Source organism: Passer domesticus, chromosome 9, assembly GCF_036417665.1.
Source record: "Passer domesticus isolate bPasDom1 chromosome 9, bPasDom1.hap1, whole genome shotgun sequence".
Lineage (NCBI taxonomy): Eukaryota > Metazoa > Chordata > Aves > Passeriformes > Passeridae > Passer > Passer domesticus.
In genome coordinates this window covers 39,185,509-39,208,688 of record NC_087482.1, presented here as the reverse complement: position 1 = coordinate 39,208,688, position 23,180 = coordinate 39,185,509, and the positions used below count along the sequence as shown (strand labels likewise).

Below are 23,180 nucleotides of genomic sequence, written 5' to 3'. Positions count from 1 at the left end.
TTCGCTGAACACTGGAGTTGAAAATCCTACCACAACAGATTAGAAATATAACCATTTCTAAACCCTTTCAAGAAGTTTTACCCTTTCTTTCAACACATTTTATGTACTCAGCAATTCAATGAATATAACCTTTCAGAGTCATTCTTTAAAGTCTCTTTCTTGGTGATAGCACAGTCGAGCCATTTGATCAGTCAGTCAGAAAACCTGAGTTCTGTTCCCATCTCTGCCAGAGTGGATTCATAGTCTGAACCAACTTGCTGAAAGCCAACATTTTCTTGAGTGTTCATTCAGAGGAAATGACCAACTTGACCCACACAGGACCTGATTTTTTAGAGCAGCTGAGTGCTCAGACCTGCAATTTCAATAATTTTGAGCAGTACCCTTAGCCCTGATAAAATGGTTAAAAAAAGTATCTTGTTTGGTAACCAGAGATGAAAAGCCTCAGAAGAAGCTTTTATAACAGATTTGAAAAGATATGCAAGTTTTTGTGTGTGTGTTTTTTGGTTTTTTTCCTAATCTCCTTCCTCTGTTTTATTTCTATGAAATTTGGTTGTGGTTTTCCTTTTTCTTTTTACGGGACAAGTTACATTTCTTACAAACACAAAATACTGGTTTGATAAACAATTCTTTCCAGGAAATGTCTTAAAGTGTGACAGAATGTAACAAAACCTTTAGAATATTAACAACCATCCTAAAAGCAGAGAAGCAAGGAGCATGATCACATAGATCTAAGAAAAGCAAACAGAATCTATGTAGCTCAAGCCTCGTGTTATAAAAAGAAACAACTTTGCTTTATAACACTGTGTGAAGTATAAATGTCAATGTATCATATTTCCTTTGTATGAATGAATTGGAAGGAGAAGAGAGACAAGAGTTATCCAAGTAATATAAAAGCATAATTAATGAATACTTCCAAGGGATAAAAATAATCTGCACAAATCCTAAATTACAGGTCATATTCTATCCTTCAATTTACCCCCCTCCCCTCAGGCTTACTCATAATCAGAAAATGGAGGAAAAGATTAATTATGTCATACCTCTTTACTTTTGAAAGAATTGTTCAGCTGAGCTTCTTGCAAACCTGTTATGGGTCATTCTGCTTATTTGACCAGCTGTGGTGGTTCTGGTGTGTTTCTGGTCACATGAGTTCAAGAGAAATTAAGAGGTGTACAAGAAGCTTTCAGGATGATCAAGAGAGTGAAGCAAACTTGTTTTGTGAGAATAGATTAAAACATTTGGCTTATTTATCAAAACAGAAGCAGGAAGAATATCTGATTGTTTTCTACTAACAATAGAATGATAATATTAATATTGGTAAAAAAGAGATTTTTAAACAAAACTATAGTGCTACTAGAAGAACAAATGGGTGTAATCCATTTGTGTCCCTGCCTATGGCCAGAAGGGTGGATCTTTGAGGTCCCTTCCAATGCAAATCATTGGATAATTCTGTAATCAATAACCCTTCTATTGAACAGAGAAGTTTTAGGGAAGTGCCTGAGCATCAGACAGGTGAACAGAATAGAGAGGGAGAGAGAGTGGGGTCATTTTATCACGGACCTTCACCCATGTGTGACTGGGAGCCTGAGTCATGGCTTTCTGGTGACCTCTGGAGGGAAGCCTGACTTGCAGAGCCTTTCCCATGGGAAGTTTTCCATAGCAGGCCTGTTCAGCTGAAATACAAGAATCCCACCACCAGCATCAGTATTGCTATCAGCTGCTGGTCTTCATTGAGAGAAAACTTGAAAATTAAAGCTGCGAGTCACCTGCTGCTCTGTGCCTCTGGCTATGGATAATATTGCAGAGGGAAAAGCTCTAAAAAGCACACAATGCACAACTCGGGCAGTCAGCTTGGCTCTGCCTGCCAAGCCAGGCTGTGTTTGTGACACTTTTGTTCTATGTAGGTGTGCAGGGCATTGCTGCTCCATTCAGGCATCGGGAGGAGAATGTTTTGAACACAGCATCTCTGTGTTGTGAAAGTCTTCCTGTATGTGTAGGCTTCCTAATGTAACCTTCTATTTGCTGTGATCTCACTATGAGCTTTACATTACAAAGTCCTACATGACATTATTTGTGGTTGGCTGTTTGTCTGAACTTATTTCATAGCCTAAGGCACAGAAAGGCAGGTGAATTTAAATTTTAGCTTTCAAGTTGGTTTTCAAATGCTGTCAGTTTAAAATATTTAAATAACAGCAAGTTCTAACAGCATTCTCAGATTTTCTTGCACAGTTGACTGTCTTTGGCCTTAATGAACCAGACTCTATTTATGATAAGAGTTATGGACAGCACTGTGGAGTCCAGGCTTTGAATAGCTGAGTAAAAATGTCAGTGCTGCCATTGATGTGAAAAGGGTCAATGGTTGCTTTTCTGTCATTTATGGTTCAGCTTTGCAGTAATGTAGTACTTTTTCTGGAAAGATGAAGCAGTAAGATATGAGAAAAAAATATACATTCCAAGGAATGAGAAAATTACTTTGCTCAGGGAGTACCATTTATTTTCTTCATTAAACCTTATCAAAGGATGATATCAGTTGATGGCTGGCAGTTTAATTTCTGCAAATGTGTATGATGGGCAAAAGCTGTAGAGTTATAGCAGTTTATATCAGTTTCTTAGAGGGAATGATTTTCTATTTAAATGTGAACTATGTGTTTATGCTCTGTGTATGTATGTAGCTATGCACATGTGCATGCTCATATCTCTATTTCCAGTGATTTTTGAAGCTGACCAATTGCAGCCAAGTTTAACACCAAGTTAAATAGTTTACTAGTCCCAAAGGCATCAAAGTTTTAGAAGTTTTTTTGAAGATAGATAGCTATTCAGAGAAAAAGAAAAGTAGTAAGGAGAGTTTAAAATTTGGAAGATGTCTGAGGGTTCATGTATGTTTTTTTCCTACCAATTCAAATCTATAGAAAACCAGGCTCCTTGGGGAAGAGCTGCATATCTACTTAGTATTTTTTTGTATTTAAAGGAAGTGGAATGAAACCAGTTCATATAAGCAATCAAACTATCTGTTGCTAAAATATGACTGGTGTATTAATCAAGCCATTACTGAGATGCTCTAAATTTCCTCTCTGGAAATGTCTCTCTGTAATTGGGTAATCTCTCAAAATAATTTGTGATACCTTTTTACACATTGTGCCAACTGGAATAATCAAACAGGGATGCTTTCCCAGTTATATTTGAAATTATACTTTCCCAGTTATATTTGGAAAACATGGTGTCTAAGTTTTACATACTCTGAATTGTCTTAGACTTGTTACAAACTCTGAGGAGGGACTATTGTCTCTGCACTAAAACACATGTAAGCAGGTGTAGAAATGGTTATTAATGTCTGTTCATGTGTGAGAAAATGTGTTACTTGTAGGAGAGATCATGAAAGCACAACTGGGATTCATGGCTAAATCCCACAAAGTATGCTGAAGGTAGCAAGGAACTTCACCACAAGAGAATCTCTGCCAGTAAAAGATAATTTCCAATTAATTGCTTGTGTTTAGAGTAGAGTGGAAAGGAAACATACATCTAAGGAAAAAGGGAATTTTTATTTTCCCTTACAGTTTTTCTTTTTGTGGTCTCATTTCATATGCTTGCAGGAATATACGGAAATACAGCTCTGGCAAGGCTGGAAAGTTATGATTACATGTCTTCCTTCTCATCCTCTACCTGGTGTAGTCTATGTTTAGGTTTCATTCACTTTAGATTTCATTCATTGCTTATAGAAAAGCAACTGGACTAGTTTTAGAAAATGACTCAGCATGATAAGGGGGTGAGGAGGAAGAGAGACAGTGAAAGATCTCACAGCCTACAAGACTGACATTTATTATAAATGTGGCTTGGAAAGTTGTTTACGTTGAGTAAGATTTTTAGAAGGCAGATTATTGGCTATTTTATGGGCTGAAATATATGCAGAAAATCAGATTAATCTCGGTGGAAACACTAAGTTAGAAATGGCATCATTAATTATGAACTCTAAAATAAAGTTCTGCAAAAGCTCATTTATGGAAAAACAAGGCAACATCGTAGGAGTTCTTTAGAAAGAACCATCCATTTGCTGTCAGGCTGCAGGACTGTGATTTGTTTGCTGCTACACCAGTGATGTTCCAGACAGATTTTCCCAACATAACACAGGCTAAAAAATCACTATTACTGAGAGTATAGGAAAATTCAGACTGTGTCCTGTTTTTAAGAAGGGACAGTAGAGGATGCTCAGGGAAGGTGACAAAGAGCAGCAGACATCAATTCTTACCAGGCTTTGGCAGTCTGGAGACCAGGCACATCCTGAACCAGAGATTCTATCCACATCTTTGTTTCTACTTCTGAGTTTAAACTCCTTCATGTCAATGTCTGAGGATGAGGTAAAGAGTACCATGCATAAAGACCCAACCTGTCTCTTTATTATGCATCCACACACTGCTGCTGTGGATGCACGTGGGCCCACAGCTAAGGTCCCAGGATACTACTACAACAGAATAATTACTATTCATCATGAATATCTTTGTCAGAAGACTGAAATAGGTTTGCCTAAAATTGCTCAGAAAAATATGCAGTAATGTTGAAAGCCAAGAAATGTAGTGATAAGGTGACAGAAAATTCTTGGCTCTGCTGAAGTCAAAATGAACTTTGCCCATGGCTTTGGTAAAGCCCAGATTTTTGCCTTGAGTGTCTGCCCAGACACCTGCTCTTCCTGGATGTCCTGAGAGTGTTTCTTGCCCAAAGGGGCTCCAAGGAAAGGTGTGCTGTCATGTATGCAGAGCAATTGATTTTAACAAGCATGTGTGCACTGTGGTTGACTGTACTATTCTTTTTGTGAAGAACTTACTCTTTCCAGCTTAGCTATTCATTTTCAGAAAGCCAGATCCTGCAGCTGAGCACTTGTGGCTGTCAGTGTTCTCATGCCACTTTGAGAGGGAGGACTGGCAAAAAACATTCAAGTGCAGAGGATTTTGTAAAAAACAGAGGTTGACTTCTATTTTTGACTTGCACTGGAAAGTGACTGTTGTGAAAAATTAAAGACTTGAGCATGTAGCACTTCCCCCCCCCCCAAGCTTTTCCCTCTTCTGTACACACAAATCAGAAAAAAAACCACTCCCTGTCCTTTGGGAATTTCTTAATCCATTTCACAGCAAGTGCTTCTGCTTGTAGGTTTAGTACTTTGTGTTTGACCACCTTAGTGAAATAAATCTATGGAGAGCATGGCCCAGAAGGGGAGCACAGTTTAGTGCAGTGGTGAGGCTGTGTTCTCAGACTCTAGACAGGTCTCCTGTGACAGCAAGATTGAAGGCAACAACCCAGGGATGGGCATTGCTGTGTCCTCATTGCTGCCCTCAGACCCAGAAGCCTGTGTAGAGCTCTGCTCACCCTGAGGATTGTTTGTGAATAATCCTCAACTGGTCCTGTTCCCAAACCTGTCTGTGCCAACACAATGGCAAGAGCTCAGCGTCTGCTACAGGCATCAGTTGCCGTGTGGGAAAATGCAGCCCACAGATTATTGATAACCATGCCCTAGCAAGAAGTGGAGCTCTCCAAAATATCAAGAGTGTACAATAAAATTCATTGAGGATCACATAATAAAGCCAGGATCTCTAGCTGCACAGAGAAACTTTTTAGTGCCTGAGTCCTGCGTGTTTTTTGCTGTAATCTGTTGCAGTTGATACTACAGCCTTATAATGAGGTTAGTTTATAAATTATTAATAGATAATATGAACATCTAGCAGATAAGGATAACATGGGTTACAAGCTCATCAGCAGATAGTGCACTATAGCAGTAATAATCAACCTGCTGAACTCTATCACCTATTACATTTGAGACCTATTTGTGAAAATACCTATTAATTCCTATTAGATATTAAAGGAAGTTTAATACAAAACATGGCCATAATGGGTATATGTACAGTATGAGATGCCTTTTTCAATACTTTTTTGTCTTTAAACACTTGCTTATGCCTGCCAAGACCCTTCTGTAAGTAGGAAATGTGTACACTGGAACTCACCTGTGAGGAGAGGGAGATGTATTCCTCCTCTGCTGCTGCATTATTGGGAAGCTTGGGTTTTGAGCTGGGCAGAGGCAATGATGGTTTCAGGGAGAAATGGAAGCATGGAACAGCTGTGAAAGCCAGCTGAGTGATGTGGTGTCCTCTGAAGTCATCCCTGGCCGCAGGTATTCCATGTCAATCCAGTGGCATCCCCCAACTGCAGGTACAGAGCTGGGCATCTCAGGGGGACAGTGTCCTCCTGTGCCTACCTGGTCACACCTCGTACCCACCTTGGAGCTCATGTTCCAAACTTTAAAGTTTTTGTTCTTAACACAAATATCATAATTGCAGGAAGGCTAAAATTCCGCTCTCCTGAATGTTGTGACTTTCTAAAAGGGCTCAAGTCTGAGACTCAAAATAGTGCTTTTGGGCTGTAGTGTGAGCTGTAGTAATTGTAATGAGCATGTTGTGAAACCAGTCCTGCTTTACACAAGGTGAAAAGAATTTTTTAAAATCCAGTAAGTAGTTAAGAGTGAAAATAAAAGATCTGGGGATCCTTTATTTGGAGATGTGCTGCCATTCAGGTCAGGAAGTCTGTGATGTCCCAGTACTGCAGAGGTGCCACCCCAGAGGGGATCTGGATTTAGTGACACAATTTTCCAAATCCAGTGTGGAAGATCTGACTATGGAAATATATATATAAATGTATTCCTCTTCTATGAGAAGCTGAACTACAAACATACTTCCTAATTCCTACCTTGGCTGGGACAGACCCTTAGTTGTGTGGATGCATCCAACCTGGAATAACTGTGGGTTGTTCTCCATATTGCTTTGCAAAAGTACCTTGTATCCATCTCAGGAAACTGAAGTCAACAAAGCAACGGGTAAGAAGGATTTTATTGAATGAATTGGTTTAGTTTCTGATATTTTAGCAGTCAATAACATTAAAGAGAGAAATCCACAAACCCACAAAACTCAGAACAAACCCATTCCCCAAACAATAGCCTTTTCAGTCATTAAGTGGGAATAACATGCACCAATAGGATTATGATGCCTGCAAATGCACCATATTAAAATAAAATTAGTTTAAAAGGCAGGCACAATGTCATCATCAGGTAGCTTTCTTGCTGGGTGGAAAATATCTTTAATAACTTCATTGTTGGAACTAGTATAAAAATATAAAAGCACTCCTCCCAACCAGTACAGCAGTGATTGTGTTAAAAGGAAGACCTCTGGGTCTTGAAGGCTCTTTTGGTGTTCCCAACCTATGAAAAATGAGGGCTGTGGCCCACACCTGGAAATCAGCAATGCAGAGTGTTGAAATCTCATTTAGAAGTGGGTGTATTTCAGAGTACAGAACCAAATGGGAAAATTCATTATATGGAAAGTTAATGCATCATGCTGCCTAGGAAGGATACTGAGAGATGGCAGAGGAAAATCAATAAAAATTGAAGTGCAGACAAAATATGGAGTAGGAGCTCCAAAAGGCAAATAATCCAAAGTTAGTATTACCTTTTTGGGACATGCTTTTTGGACTTACTTAGAAGGAAATGACATAATAGGACTTTACTCTCTATTTTGGGTAGGGACCACTGTATGGTCTGAGAAAGAAAAGAGGGTGAGATGTGATCCAAGCAGAAAATTTGGGCAGGGATAGCTGTGTGCTCAGAAAATACCAGCCCTACTCAGGGCTGTTCATTGCTGAGGCAGTGATAAAATACCTGGCAATAACAAATATCTGCTCAAATAATCCAAAATGGTGGGTTCTAAGCCATTTGTGACAGAATGGACTTTCCTGATCTGGCTCAAAATCTGTGGGGATGCAGCTGCCCCAAAACAATTCTGTGAACAAACTGGAAACCACCAGGAAGGCATTGGACTGGGTCAGCATTTTGTGCCACGTGTCTCTGACTTTGTGGCCATTTGCAAAATTGGCGTTATCATTTTGTGCATTGTTATTTTACCCAGCTACATGCAGTGACAGGGACATAAAACCAGAAAGAAATAAAGACATAAAAAGTGGGGGTATACTAGTATTCCTTATTTAAGAGCTTTGGTGTAATTTGAGCAATTTTATATAATTTATATTAAATTACCATGTTCTTTTTTGATTGTCATTTTGGAGCTTGTTCTATTTCTTTTTGTCTTATCTTTTATGTGACAAAATTCCAGCTTAATATTTTTTTTGGCAGTTACATACCTTATCTTTGTGGTGGATACCAGCACAACAAGATATTTCAGAAACTATTGAAGCTGATGAATCAAAGACCAGTCATTGATCTTCACTGGGGACTGGAAGGTGCTGAGCTCTGGCTGATCAGGCACCCATGGAGAAACTGGAGGGGAGTTTTGACAAATAGAAAAAACTGTGTCGTGACAGAGTTCTGCTCATCTGACCAGATTAGCTTGAGTCAGTTATTCCTCCTGTACACGCTGCTAGGAGGTCAATAGTGCTTTTGAAGTCCATATAGGATCTATAGCCCGAGAGTAAACAAGCCACCTGCTCCCTTTTCATTTCAGAAAACAGAGGAAGAAGAAAAAGGTGCAAAGATTTACTTATGGCCAATTTCACAGGCTGCAATCAATTTACAGGTCACTGGGAGACTTTCAGGCACAGGAATAACATATGTCTAAGAGGCTCAAAGAAGCAGGCTATCTAGAAAATTGGATTTAAGTTATAAGGAAGCTTATTTAAAGCACTAAAATTCAGAAGGCAGAGCCTTTCATAACCTAAGGTACTGAACCTTTAAGAGTTTTTGTTATTTCACCCCAGTCCAATAAAGGTGTTTTTCAGCTCGAAGTCTAGTATTAAGCAGCACTGAGGACTTTCCTTCATAGCTGCAAAGTGTCATAACCTTTCTATACCTAGATAAATAAAGTGTCACCTTTTATTCTGTGTCACCATTTTTATACAGCTACATATATTACAGCTACAAGCCAACAGCCTCTTTTGGTCACAGTCACACTGTATTCAGATTCATTATGAAATTATATTTAATTTAAATGAAATTAAATATTTCAAATTAAAATGTTCATCTGATTATTACACTCAGAGTTTGTCCAGCAGCTCTGACACTGAGCCAATACCATTGAAGGTAATGATTTGAACCTGTTAGGAGAATGAAGCAGTGTGTGCTGATGGTCCCATCAGGCTGCATGTAATGAAGGCCTCGATTTATTGTTTTTCTATGGTTTTCTCTTCTTCTTGATTGTGTACTGATAAAACACAATAATCACCTTGTTAGACAAAAATGCTCATTTATGGAGTACATACAGGACACCTCCATTCCATCCCTCTTATGCACCCCATAGCAGCCCCACAGAAAAAGCAGCCAGGCTTTCCTTAAGAGATCACAATTTCCCTCCCATGCTGAGAGAAACGTAAAGATCTCGTTTTGTCCTGCAATCAAGCTCATCAGCTCTCCCTTTGCTTTTCCTTCTCAGCAAGGAGCTGGAAAGGATCACAGCCTTGCCTCTCATGGAAGGGACCCACAGCATCTCAGAACCCCAGACTGACAGAACCTCACGTTGGCAGACTCTGGGGGTCTTTGTGATGCATGGCAGAGAAGCTGCTGTTTCTCCATCCTGATGTGAAAATATTTTTAAAGAGTCTGTACTGTATTTATTATTTGGACTTTATTTGCGGGTTCCCAGTGTTGCCTCAGTGTCTCATTCCCTGCCTGAGCAGTCAGTCTGCTGCTCTCATCGTGCAGACAGGGCATCATGTTAGAACAAAAACCCCAGTGAAGCAGATGATGGGGAGCTGTGCCATGCTCCCTGTATTGAGCCTTGGGCTTCCAGCCAATAATGCCTTCTCCCAAGACAAGAGACACATACCTTCTGCCTTTCTTCTGAGGTTGACCCAAAAACTCTCTCTTTCAGCAGCTCCTTAGACAAAACAATAAAGTATTTATGATTAGATGTAGTGCAAGGATATCCTGTGATATGGAACACAGGACCAACAGGGCTTGAATTGAGGAGTGACAGAAATGATGAGCTGTGCAGAAAGCATGGCTCAGAGACACAGAGACAGGGAAATGTGAAATATTTGAAAGGGCTCCCATAAGAGACATGGAACTGAATTGCAGAATATTTTCAAAATTCAAAACCATAGCATAAAACAGGAATGAAGCAGGCGTTGACTCCTAAACAAGGATTTCAAGACATACGGAAGATAACAACTTTAGAAAAGCAAAGCAAGCCCAATGACTGTCAGATTGATTGAACACAGTGTCGGGAGAGATTGCTTTGTGAGCATTGCTTCTTAAAGCATTACAAAGTCAGAAAGACATCAAAAACATTGATTGGCAGCAAAGGGGAGCAGAAATCACCAGTGATCAATAAGGTGGCTGCCAGCAGGTGGGGATGACATGTCAGTGCAGGAAGCACTTTGTGGGGCTTCAAGTGGCTAAGTAATAGGACTGGGACCAAGTCATTGATCAAAATTATTTTTATGTTGAAAAAGGTCTTGAAAATAAACCTTCTGGCAATTGAGTCCATTTAATAAAAATGCTGCTATTATTTGTGCCTGCTTAAGATGACTGCTAGCAGCCTCTGGAAGCCTTAAAGGCTAAACTTGTTAGCTATTTATTACAGAAGATGTTGTGATCTCCTGATACCACCAATTAATTCAGGCATATTGTTAGTAGTGGAAGTGCTGGTAAATGATATCTCTGTTGCCAAAGTATTAATGAACTGCTAACTACTTCTTTCCACTCATACAGGTCTCAGCCAGGCCTCATTCCCAAGCATGGAATCCAAGTACTTTCTCCAAGGTTTTGTCTTTTCTCTTGTACTTCACTCCTGCCTCTGTTGCTCACCAGGATGTGTCAGGAGGAGCAAGAGCCTCCTGGAGCTGCACAGCCTTGGCAGTGCAGGGACCTCTGCCCCGTTTGTTGTCTGTGCAATGACAACCTGGCTGGCAGCAGCTGGGGGCTCACCTCAGAGGTGCTGCTGTTTACTGAAAATCCTTGGTTTTTTTTCATTTAAGGAGCTGCCTTGGGGTGTTCTGATTTCTGTAGCTGTTACAGAGCTGGTTTTCTTGTTCCATGGCTGCCCCAGGTCACGTTCCCACTGCCTGACCCCTACCTTCCTTGTGGCTTGCCAAACTCTGGTTTTTGTAGTATCTATTGAAGATGTAGGGACAGTTTCAGCCTTCCTTCAGGAGTGGTGATTCAGGAGACAAGCCTCACAGCCTCTCTGCTCCTGCCTCTTCCAGGCCCTCTCCCTCCACTATTTCACTAGGCAATGCCCCAGTTCATCCTGTCTTGGCTCAGGTTTCCTGCTCACTGATCATCCCTGTTGACCTCCTTTTGTCTGTCTTCAGTGGGCCTATATTTTTTTGGTGTGATTCTCCCTTCCCCAAGTGAGATGGTTTTAGCCCTGCTGTGAGCTGATCCTTACCTGGTCCCAGTGTAGACCTGCCAGACCTGCATGTGTCTGCTCTGCAGCCGATGGGGTTGGCTCGTGGTGAGCTTGCCATCCTCTCCATCCTTCAGGCACTTCCCAGACAAGCAGTATTTACACAGCTCTTCTCCCATATTGTTGCTGTGAAGCGTTGTGTGCCCACCTACCTGTGCATGCAGGGGCTGCCATCTTCTCCATGGAGGTGAAGCAGCCAAGCTGGGCAGAGGAAGCTCCCCCTGGGTGGCCTGGAAAAGTTATAGAGGGCACTGGAAGGGCTGGAGCCTCCCCTGGAGCAGGTGTGGCGGGCTGGGAAGCAGCTCCCTGCTGCTCATCCAGGAGGCAGCAGGACCTGCTGGCGGGATTGGTGTTGAGCTGCTCCTGGGGTGCACCACGAGGCAGCACCCCGGAGCAGGGGCTGGAGGGAGCACCCTGCAAGGTGGGGGCTTGGCAAGGGCCATCAGGCCCTGTGCAGTGTCCTGCTGATCACAGACCCCATCCAGTGCTCCAGGATCCCTCTTCCACCCAGTCAACCAGAACACAGACCTTACAGGTGAGAATGCAGCAACACAAAACGCAGCAGATGTAGTGTATTGATTTTAATCAGCAATTTTACATCACCAAGCAGTTTGACTTATTGATGTTTTTGTCCCTGTACGGGTGCTGGAGGCTGAGTGCTGCTGTGTTTCTGAAGGCGCTGCCAGCAGCAGATTGCAACAAAAAATCTGTCCACAAACCTGAGTGGCTTCCCCCCAGGAACAAAAAAATAGGTAACACAGCCCTGAGCACAGAAGCAGAATGGGAGGTGGCGTGTGGAGCTGCCAAGGTTTTGTTGCAAAAGACCCAGAGCATCATTGGCATCACGTGTGTCCACCTCAGTGACAGCTCCTGGCTAGAGCAGCAAGGAGCTGTGACTACTAACACATTCCATGGGGGATTTTTGCTGCATTCTCTAGGATTTGGGACATCTGTGTCCCCCCCAGTCTGTCTGAGATGGGAATGAGTACTTTGCTTTTCCTGCCACAGTGCTGGGGTTAGTGAGCAATGCCATTCATCACAGTAAATCACAGGGTGGTGGCGTGGGGGAAGCCCCTGCTCCTCCAGGCTGGTGAGGCAGAAACAGATCAAAGGGCACGTCAAAGGAGCTGGCAAGAAAGCTCAGGATCTGAGGTCCTGTTCAGAATGGAGACAGTCCCCTGTCCAAAAGGGATTTTGATGGGTCACAGTTGTCTGGAGAGGAGCATTGGTGGAAAGGGATGGGTTATTTACTGGCAGCTCGCTAACAGTTGGAAACAATTAAGAAGGGAGTAGTGAACTCCACTGTCACTGGCAGCTCCCAGCTGAGTACTGCTTGGAAATTTGAGATCTAATTAAAGCAGGCCTTGGATCTCATCATTCCTGCACGCCTGGGACAATGAAATACTGACTCCTGCATCTGTTCCTTGTGTGTACCCTATGCAAATAAGTAAGAAGTCTGTAAATACATCAAAAACCATACTTTATTTTATGTATAGCAATACAATTTACATATTAAATAACACTATAATAGAATGATTTGATATAGTTTAACATAACAAAAAGAAGATTCCTCAAGTTACAAAAAGCCCCCAAACAAAAACCAAAAATGAACAAAAAGTCTCCCTCAAAATACTCCCTCCCACCCTTTCCCCAAACCAAACACCACATTTTTATTTTTCTTCTGAATGGATCAATGAGACAAACGTATCTAGTGACTGGCTAAGTCTAAATTCTGTTGCACACACTGACAATGGAATCCAAAAAAAAAAAATCCAATTTTCACAATCACTGCCCCAAAGAAATGACATGTGTGGAAATCTTTTTTGGAGTGTGATGATGGCGTCTCACTACCTTGAAACACAGAAGGTTTGTAGTCACATAACCACCACAGAACTAGGAAGGAGGTGAAACTAGAAAAAAATTAGCTTTATATGAAAATATAAAATTCTATGATTATATACCATAGATACAAAGTTCCCAGAAGATGCTTATCTAAGCAACAAAATATTTACAGTTTTAATGACATTGCTATTTTAAAAATGAAGGAAAAGAAAATAGGAGTACACATGAATGCTTCGGTCTTTAGAAACAATGGCTGCTTGCTATTCTCAAGTGTTCTAACAAAACAAAAAAGTCACTACCCCAAATGTTGGAGAGTTGTGACATTGTATAAAATTGACTATCTCCTCTTTTGGAGACGTTTATTCTTAAAACTCAAGACATTTTTCTTGAAATTAATTATCCTCTGTAGAAAATGCTTCCCTTTGCAAATAGTTAACAAAAACACTAAAAACAGTTTAACAGCTAAGACAAAGTAGAGGCCAAATCTCTTTATTACAGTTCCTCTCTTTCCTTACTTTTGCATTCCTTCTCCTTTGATAAGTGAAGCCAATGCAGTTCACATTGTTAGAATGGCAACAAGGAGAAGAAGAGCAAAGGGTAACAGTGAATTACATCTGAAAAAAAAAAAGAGAAAAAGAAAAAGAAGAAAAGCAATGTGGTAGATTAACAAATAGGCATTTTCCCTTCATATAAAAGTTCACTGGCACCATTTGAACATAAACTTCGGAACAAAAGATCTGATGTCAGGAGACATGAATTTGAGAAAGACTGCTAAATCTTCAAGACAACTACAGTTTTTTTTTTAAATTAACTTGGTTTTGTTTTGCTGAGAATTAGTAGCATGTATCTTTGGTAGAATCCATATCTATACTTCTTAGCTTTTAAATAAAATACATCAGCTTTAAAAAAGATTAATGAGAAGGCAGTTGTGCTGTATCATAAAGATTCTTCTCCTAATGTTCCAATGTATCACTCTGTGTTCAAGCAATTCGAGCAGTCAGAAACTGGAAACACAAGTGAAATTTTGCAGATCCTGTAAATGACTCCACTAACCTAGAGCAGACCCACAGTACAGAAACCGTCACTTACAAGGACAAGTTTAAGGGGTTTGGATTTTTCTTTTCCCCTGTTTCTAAATTAGCATTTGGAAACAGACACTGAAATACTAAGGACAAACGCTGTTTAAAATAAATGTTCTTTAGACATTGATCCTGCAGAGGACTCAGTGGTCTCAGCAGTCCCACCAGTTTCCCCAGAACTTCCTAGCAAAGTCAAGCTCACACACAGAAGTGTTTGGAGGATGATTCTGAGCCTGCCACCTATTTCAGATGTTCAGATGACACAGAAGCTTTCCAAGCATTCCCACTTGGAAAGCTCGGCTGCTCTTATGGTCTCAAGAACAGTTCATGTCTTTCACACAGTCTGTGGGCACAGGACACGTGCAAGACATGGAGAAATGGTATTTTCTAAATGCAGACATGTGTGTGCTTCAGTCCTTCTGTTCCTTATTTCTCAGGGCTGGTGCTGAGGACCACACTCTGCAGTGATATAGGAATGTTCTCAGGTTCTCTTAATTTACAGACCTGCACATTGCTTGGGAACCTTTGATGCTTGAAAGACATCCTGACTGAATGGCAGGAGCTGGGTACAGCCGAGGGGTTGGGGTCCCAAAAGCAAGGTGGTGATTTGCAGAGCAGGACTTGGGCTGGACACTCATGGGAGCATCAGGAGAGTTTATCAATGCCCATCTCTGAGCAGACATTGCTCCTTCTGCCACTCACTCAGTCCCAAGGAAAGGGTGCAAACCTGTGCAAGAGAGCAGAACTGCAGCTGCTTACAGGAGGATAGATTTGGCTCTTCTGTGTGCTTAATCCTGACCTTCACAAGCATTTTCTAGCTTCAGCCCTTCAAACCTTGTGTATCACTACCATCTATTGGCTACCTGGCTGTCAGCACAGCACTTAACTTACAGCTGGAGCTCCCTTACGAAATAATCCATGGAGAACTCATAGAACATCAGTGTACATAATTTCCCCATGGATTAAACCCCAAAGAAGTATTTCAGGTGTTGGAAAATGCCAATGCAAATGCATGGAATTCCAAAGCATCCACCAAAGTTCAACCCCCGCAGCCTTCATTCATTGATGTTTAAAACTTGTGAGAAGGTAAGGGATTAAACCAAGGGTATTCAAGCGGTGTGTCACAAACCACAGTTATCTTCCATCATGCCACTGAAATGAAAAGTAATCACCTGAAAGTACTGAACAAACCCAACCTTCTGATGCCTGCAGTAATCTTTGTGTCACTTAGTTGTCAAGGTTTGAGTTTCTAACTTTTCCCTACATCTCCCCAGGAACCTAAAATACCTCTAGATTGAACTGATCGAACTCATGAGTCCCTTTGTGCTACCAGCTGGCATTGGCTGGGTCCAGGTTCAGGGCTGGGGGCACATGGGGGCTTCAGCAGCCCCTGAGGCTGGTGCAGGCTGGCCAGAAAACCACTCAGCAAAACCTTCCAGCCCTTGCTGGCAGCAGCACTTGAGAACTTACTTAAACCATTCTGTTACCGGGGTGTAGTGACTGGAGGGCCAGTCCTAACTCCTACTGACTCCCACCTCCATGCAGTGCTAAGGGGATGCAAACTATAATATTTCAAAACATTCTGCTCATATTTTATTTGGCCTAGCTGTTGCTGGGCTTGGGATTGCCTTACTGAAACCATGGGCTCACTAAATTGTTTGGTATTAGCAATTATTGGGATTGCTTGGACGGAGGGATTCAACAAACTGAGAAGTAAAAGGTGACTGTGTAAAAGGTTGCTGATGAATCCTTGAATACTTTGAATCTTTCTCTTATTAAGATAAAAGGCCAAATGTCAGCACATACCAGTGTGCACAGCTCCTGTGCTCTCAGGAGGCTGTGTCAGTTTGCACCTTAAGAGGTTCTGAACCAACATATCTACTCTCAATATCCTTTTAAGCAGTTTGCTTTCAGCTTCCTTGTGAGTGAAAATAAACAGAACCTTGCCAAATTCTGTATTTCAGCAAGACTGGACTGTCAGAAATTAATGGGTTTACATTTAAATGGGGAAAAAAAAAAGTTGTAGTATTTTGACAAGTCCTGAAAAATTACAATGCATGTTTTCTGTAGTTTAGAAGAAATTAATACCACATATAAGGGATAGTGCCTTTAACTGCACAGCAAGGGTCAGGATGGCTGAAATCACATATTTTCTTTTGCAGGCAGATTCAATAACCCCTCCCTACTCAGCCAAGCTATGAAGGGCACAACTAATTTCACTTTTCAGGAGAATTAAGCATGTGCTTACTTCTTTTGTTAAACGGGGACTGACCTTGTTGAATTGCAACCAAATACAAAGGAAGAGGGAGCCAGTGAGGATGTGAACTTAAATGCTCCAAACAATAATTACTGACATAATCTGGGGGAAACCATTCTACTGGCATGGGAGGAAAAACACAATAAACTAGGGTTTTGCTAAAGAATTAGTCTGGCAAAAAAAAAGAGGGAGAATGTAACTTTATAGGTAGTTTTTTTATTAGTTTGCTTCACCAGTAAATATGGATCAGTACTTTATGTTTTAGCACTAAAGTATGAAAATTACACACCTGTAAAAATGGCATCTAACAGTTATGAAATTAAGAAACGCCTGTCATCATGTAACATACCATTAGGTGTGAGGTCATATTCAAGAAATAGTAAGGAAATTAGATGTGTTTAAAATATTGAATAGCTTAGTAATGTAAAATATTGCTACCTTTAATATATCTGAAAACTGGTCTGATTTTGGGTTGTCATAGATTTCTCACTGTATTGGCTCCGATGAAAATAAAACCAAAATACTTTCCCATCACAGGGCTGGTTAAAAAACAAAATCATCATTTTCCTGAATACATGGGGAAACTTTGAAACTGTAAATTCAAAACTTATCACTGCATCCCACATATGAATTGCATCTAATTTATAATTATATTGTATGTAATTAATATATTCCATGTGAAGTAAGTCTCAGGCCTGTAAGTGTACAACACAGCAATTTGAAACAATACAGAAATAATTGTTTCAGCTCCACAAGGCTGTTAGACCTTCACTGTAGCTAATAATCACCTGCCACATTTTGTCAAGAAAGGATGAACACTGCTCATCCACTCCACTGGAATGCAGAACACCAAAGTTACCAAAACTTTGACATGATCACTAAATAATAAATATCTTATGAAGGGGTACAGTATCTGTTGTAGAAAGAATCCATCTGGCCTAGCATTCAAGATTTAAGATTCGAGGGTCACTGTAGTTAGCAAAACTTCACTGCATTTAAACAAAACAGAAAAAGCAAATGTTTGTTGTCATGGAATGTCACATCAGGGCTTGTCTTGTATTAGGATATTATAGGCAGTAACACTGATCATATAGTGCAAACTAGATAAAATTGCGTTTCACTGTGTGAAATAAACAGAGGTGCAAATGCTCAGTAGGATACCATTAAGACATAAAATGGCAAAAAATAAATATCAAAACTTTTATCAGTGTAAAAAAGTAATTGGGTTATTGTATAACCTAGAGTCTGGCAAAAAAGGCCTCAAAAAAGTTCACTCAGTCTTCAGAAGTTCTACAAATTAAGTGCCTTTTCAGGTTTCCAATTAGACAAGAGACTCCATGCTTTCTGCAGGATCAGATTCGTCACTGGCCATCACAGCACCATTTTTGTCCAGTGTCATGGGACCATTTCCATTTTCCTTAGTGCTGACCAAGCTTAGCATTGCCTTATAAAGAAACTGGTACTGTTCCTGGAAAAGAAAGAACAACTTATTTCAATCCTTTCAGTGTACATAAATGAGTGGCACTTTAATTTGGCATTTCCAAGGAAGGTCATGGGTATTCATTACCATAAGTAAACACATAGCAAAGAAATAAAGCTATTACCTCTGCTCATCCAGTTTAACCTTGTCAACCCAAACTCCAATTTGGGGTAGTTTATATTATTTCTGATATACTATTAAACACTTCAGGAGGGCAGGACAAAACCTGAGGCCACAGCTCAGCCCCAGGTCACTCCCTGGGTGCCAGGACCTTTTACCACACACACTGAGGCTGCTCTTGCTGGACACTCAGGGAAGAACTTTGCCTCCCTGCAGCTTCACCTGCCCTGATCATCCCTTCAAACCACAACCTGCCAGATCTAAAGAGCACAGCTTGGCTCACGGGGCTGGCAGGCAGATGGTGACAAGCTGAAAGGTCCTTCTCTGCTAGGACTTGCCTGTATGATGCTCCCCTCCAAAGTATGAGAAATAAGTTTAAGTGCAAATCAGAGACTTACAGTGTGGCTTTGAGGTTAGCAAAAAATGACAACTACATAAAAAAAAAGTTCAAATGTAAATTCTGCTTGGTAGCAGATGCTGTTGGGCTTGATAACATACACAGAACATGTTTTAGTTCATGCTTTTGGTCTCAGGTGAAAACCTTGTAAACCATCTATTTATAGTCCATTTAAAGACTTACAATGTCTGTAAATACTCCAGGCCGCATCAGATTTATCATCTTTGCCACCTGGAACACATCGACAGCATTTTCATTCTCCAGCTGCTGAGACAGAGTGGTAAGGGCACATAGAGTTCCCGCTGACACAGCTCCATACCTGGAAAACCACACCAAAACGAAGGGTTACTCAGAAACACACCAGGGCACTGACACAGTATGAAAGTGTTGTTATAGCCTCATTTCATTATTGTAGTTCCTCTTTTTATCTAATAAATGCTTGTTTTATAGTGGCTAATTTTTTTTTTCATTTTAATTAATAGAAGAAATTTGATGGTACACCAGTAATCTCAGGTTATCTGCACTATTCAACAGAAAGAACTGTATCAGCAGCAGAACAGGAGCCATTCCAAAATACCCAGCCTGGAGACTGTAACACTGAAATCAGTTCTCCCACACCACTTGAGCTGAGAGCATCTGCATTACAGTGGAGTGTATTTTAAATTCATTAGTGAGAGCTCAAGCAAAACCTGAGTGATTAGAAAGAAATGAGACTTTGCCTCTTCCTCCACATCTGACAATTGCAGAAAACTAACACAGCTCTGTGGTGCTCACAAGTAATTGGGGCACATCTCAAAGTCCTGCCTAGGTCTGATTCATTGGTAAAGGCAACATCCTTGAGCCAGGCACCCAGGAGACATTACAGATTTTGAAGAGCTAAGCTGTGTTGTCATGTAATAAAATCCCAAGCAGCAGTTATTCATCAGGAGCACAGTCCTTGAGACATCCTTGAGATCCTGGTCAGGAAGAAACCTCACTGCTGCAAGCCTGGGGGTGTGCTTAGGCTGTAGGTGCAGGTGTGAGGCACAGCATGAGGGATCCCACACAACAGCTTCTGAGGAGCCTCCCCTCTCCTCTGCTCTCCTGGTACTCAGGAAACTGAAATTCTGTCCTGGCTGTGCTATGGGTCTGCTCTGTGACTTTGAGAAAATCTGTGTTTAAATGTTCCCATTGGTAAATGGAGTCACCAGTGCTGACCTGCTCTTGGAGAGCTTTATATGAAAACTGAAATAATCAGCAAATGCTGCAATACCATCTTGTATTGCAAAATTACCTCTAGGATTTGTACAGCATTCCCATGGAAATCAAGACATTTGCTGACTTAATTTTATATGGTTTTTGCAAACTCAAGCTCAGTTTCCCTAGAAATGGGAAACAGAACTCAGATCACAGTGGATGTGCTCTACTGGATGTAAGGTCTAGAGGAGAAGCAGCACCATACAGGTGGCTGTGCCTCATCTACAGGGACAGTGGACAAAGTGCCCAGTGCATGTACTTGACAGGACACAACTAAATCCCCCTGAGGAGGCTGTAATAGCATAATTTTCACTTGGGCTGGTAATTTCCAGATCCTAACAATCTGAAGACTTTTCTTGCAGAAAATTATGCAGCAGATCTTTATGTAGTTGCCTACACTTGGGCAGTTACATTTAAAAATCTTGACAACTGTCTCAAGTTGGAATTTCTGAACTTTTAAAAATGTTATCAAGTTCATCCCACCATGTACTTCCTAAATACCACATAAATTTAGTTATCTGCAAATTCATATATTTGGAATTAATCTGCAGTTGTAATTATTAGTAGATTATGTGATATAGTTGTTGCTTGTAGCAAAGGGAAATTTTCATTTTCAGCTACATTTCCTTAGACTCCAATTAAAAGCAGAATCCACATTATGTATTAGGCATAAAGATAAAATCATTGAATATGACAAATAAACCAGAAAAGCAATGAACAGAAAGAATGACTCAGCATTGCTTGGAATGCAATTTTGATTTTCTTTTTTCATCTAGCAATGAAATGCCCAAATCAATAATGTTTCTAATTTTGTAAAACATAATCTTAAATACTGCAAGAGCAGCAAAACTTCACTTCAGACTACCCAAAGCATGAATATTAAAACCAGCCTGGAATTAATCAGTGCTGGTGAAAGGCAACAGAGCTTAAAGTCTGCATAAGCAAGGCAGGAGGAGGTGGTGGGAGAAAAACTCCTTGCTGCAGCCCAAGGCACCATTTGCAGGACTCAGTTGGGAAAAACCTGTTGGGAAAAACCAGCAGCAACACCTGGATGTGCAGGGAAAGCTCCAGCAGCACTGGTGGGTATCAATGTCCTCCTGGGACACCAGCACAGTGCCTGCTCTGACACACCAGAGCGTGGCAGAGAGGATTTGCAAAGATTCCCAAGACCTTCCCACCGATTCTGTTCTGTGGCAAAGTCTAACAGGCTGCAGTGCAGGGGGGCTGCAGGTGGAGCAGAGTTTATGCTGTCTTGGTGCTTGCTCTTAGGACAACATGAGCACTGTCAGAAGTTGGGCTTCCTTGGGATTTTAAGCACAGAATGACTCCAGGAAGTGCTCTGCCCACCAGGAAACAGATCCTCCAAGGAAATCAGGTCAGACCAGGCTCCAGTCTCACTGCAATGGCATTCTGCAGCTCTAATGTGTGCAAGTAATAATATGCAATGCAGTATTTAGCACTCTTTATAACTGATGTTCAAGCATAGCTGGTGAGACAACGCTCACCACTGTGCTACAAAAGAGGCAAATGTTGGGGCATGCTGGCCTGGAGTTAGTGGGCCCCCTCCCTCCCACTTGGCACTGTATGGGCCCCTTGGGATACTTTTTGGGAAGCAAAAGGAGGAAGAATAAATCTGCTTTTAGAATACCTGAGCCCTTTGTCACAAGATATTTTTGCTGCTCATCATGAGACACAGCTGAGCTGAGCTTGCTCTGTCTTACATGGCACATGAAACCTGAGCTGCTAGACAGGAGCCTGGGCTGTTTTGAAACTTGTTTCCATCAGCCCATATTAGGCTGCTTAGAGACTAATCTAAATCAAAGCTCTGCTGGGCTCTGAAACAGGTTGTAGGATTTGCTTGGCATTTTTCCAGGAGCAGAAGAACCTAAGATTATAACCAACACAAAAACTACATCAAGCAAAATGTATTTGGCCTCAGATGCCCACTGAAAACTCATCCTTGAAAGTTTATATATTCTTAACCTGTTCCCTGGACTACTAAACCCCACCTACTCCTGGACTATTAAACCCCACCTACTCCATGCAGGAATGGACATCAGTCCTAACTTGTGTCTTTCAGCTGAGTGTACAACCTGCACGTAAATGGGAGAAAAGTGAAGACATACTCATCATGAACTATGGTGGGGCCATCCCTTGTTAAGGCCTCTTCCTTGATTACATTGATAAGTTCAAAGGTACTGCTTATGGGAGCGTCAGGGTTTGGCCATTTGGGACACTGAAAGTGGCGGACTTCCAGGACGTAGTCATCCTGCAATGACAAACCAGCTGGCATTAGCTTCCTCCCCTTCACAGGCAGCCAGCCCAGGGACAGAGAAGAAACAGCCTCACTGCAAACTGGGGGGAAACTTTCTTCTTCCAAACAGTTTACATACACAGAGGACACACAGCTCCAGCATCTCTGTAACAGTAAGCACCATAAAATAATGCAAGTTTGACAAAATGTTTCATCAAGAAAAGATTTTGTATTTGAATTCAAGGCTCATATCAAACCTCTCTCAGAGTCTTTATGGCTCAAAAGTCAAGCAAGAGCAAGCAAGTCAAATTTAAACGACCTTGCAAATGAATGTCTTGTAGCAAAGTCCAGCTGCTATCCAGATAACAAACTAGAAGCAGGTTTACAGTTCAAAACAATCATGCTTTCATTTTTATAATTGGTTAAGACCCCGAAACAATTAAACTATAAATGCTGAATTTTGTAAGCAGAAATAAGACAATGCACCTTGGTAAAATCACATGTCTTCACTTTCAAGCAAGAGAGACAGTGAATACTAGCCTTACTAGCAAGAGGAATCTACCTGGAAGTAGGAGATGTGAGAGGGAGAAGGAGCCAGTGAGAATACCTTTCCCCTGAGAGAAACATGCATCCACATGCATTTACAAATAAATCCTTTTCAAAAATTTTCGGAACTCTTATTTTTCTGTATTTAAATGGCATCAATATAATTTTGGTGAAAAGCTAAGACCCACATTTGAAGGTTTACTTTACCTGGGTAGCTTCAAGGATAAAGTCATGGATGATAATTTGCTCTTCATTAGAGAGGCACAATCTGTCTTTGCTGATAAGGGTCACAGTAAAGGCCTCACAGTTCATGGATTCCTCACGACTTGGCCAGTATACAAACTCATCTTCTGCCTGGAGAAATGAAAGAACACACTACTGCAGCCTTCCAGATACCCCGGTGTGACTGAAAAATCCAGTGGATCAAAAAATTGCTTCGATAAATAGAGATGATCAGGAACTGACCTTTAAAAAACACTTCTGTCTAAAACAAATTTACTATTACAGCAGGCAGTAAACCTGCCAGATCCTCCCTTTGTGTGTTCAAACAGGTAACATCTGCTTTTTAATTGGTTTCACAGG

General features: G+C 41.1%; 1 protein-coding gene across 5 annotated transcripts in view; it reads right to left on the bottom strand.

Moving 5' to 3' along the window:
* Positions 1-12,850: 12,850 nt before the first annotated feature.
* The window catches only part of PTPRG (protein tyrosine phosphatase receptor type G), a 391,280-nt gene continuing 380,950 nt past the window's right edge, over positions 12,851-23,180 (bottom strand). For all 5 annotated transcript variants that reach the window (XM_064432899.1, XM_064432900.1, XM_064432903.1 and 2 more), the window contains 4 exons: positions 22,806-22,952; positions 21,925-22,067; positions 18,746-18,881; positions 12,851-18,033 (listed from right to left, as the gene is read on the bottom strand). In XM_064432899.1, the coding sequence (XP_064288969.1) occupies positions 17,887-18,033; positions 18,746-18,881; positions 21,925-22,067; positions 22,806-22,952 (573 nt within the window). In that variant the 3' untranslated portion in view covers positions 12,851-17,886. The remainder of the gene's footprint in view (positions 18,034-18,745; positions 18,882-21,924; positions 22,068-22,805; positions 22,953-23,180) is intronic.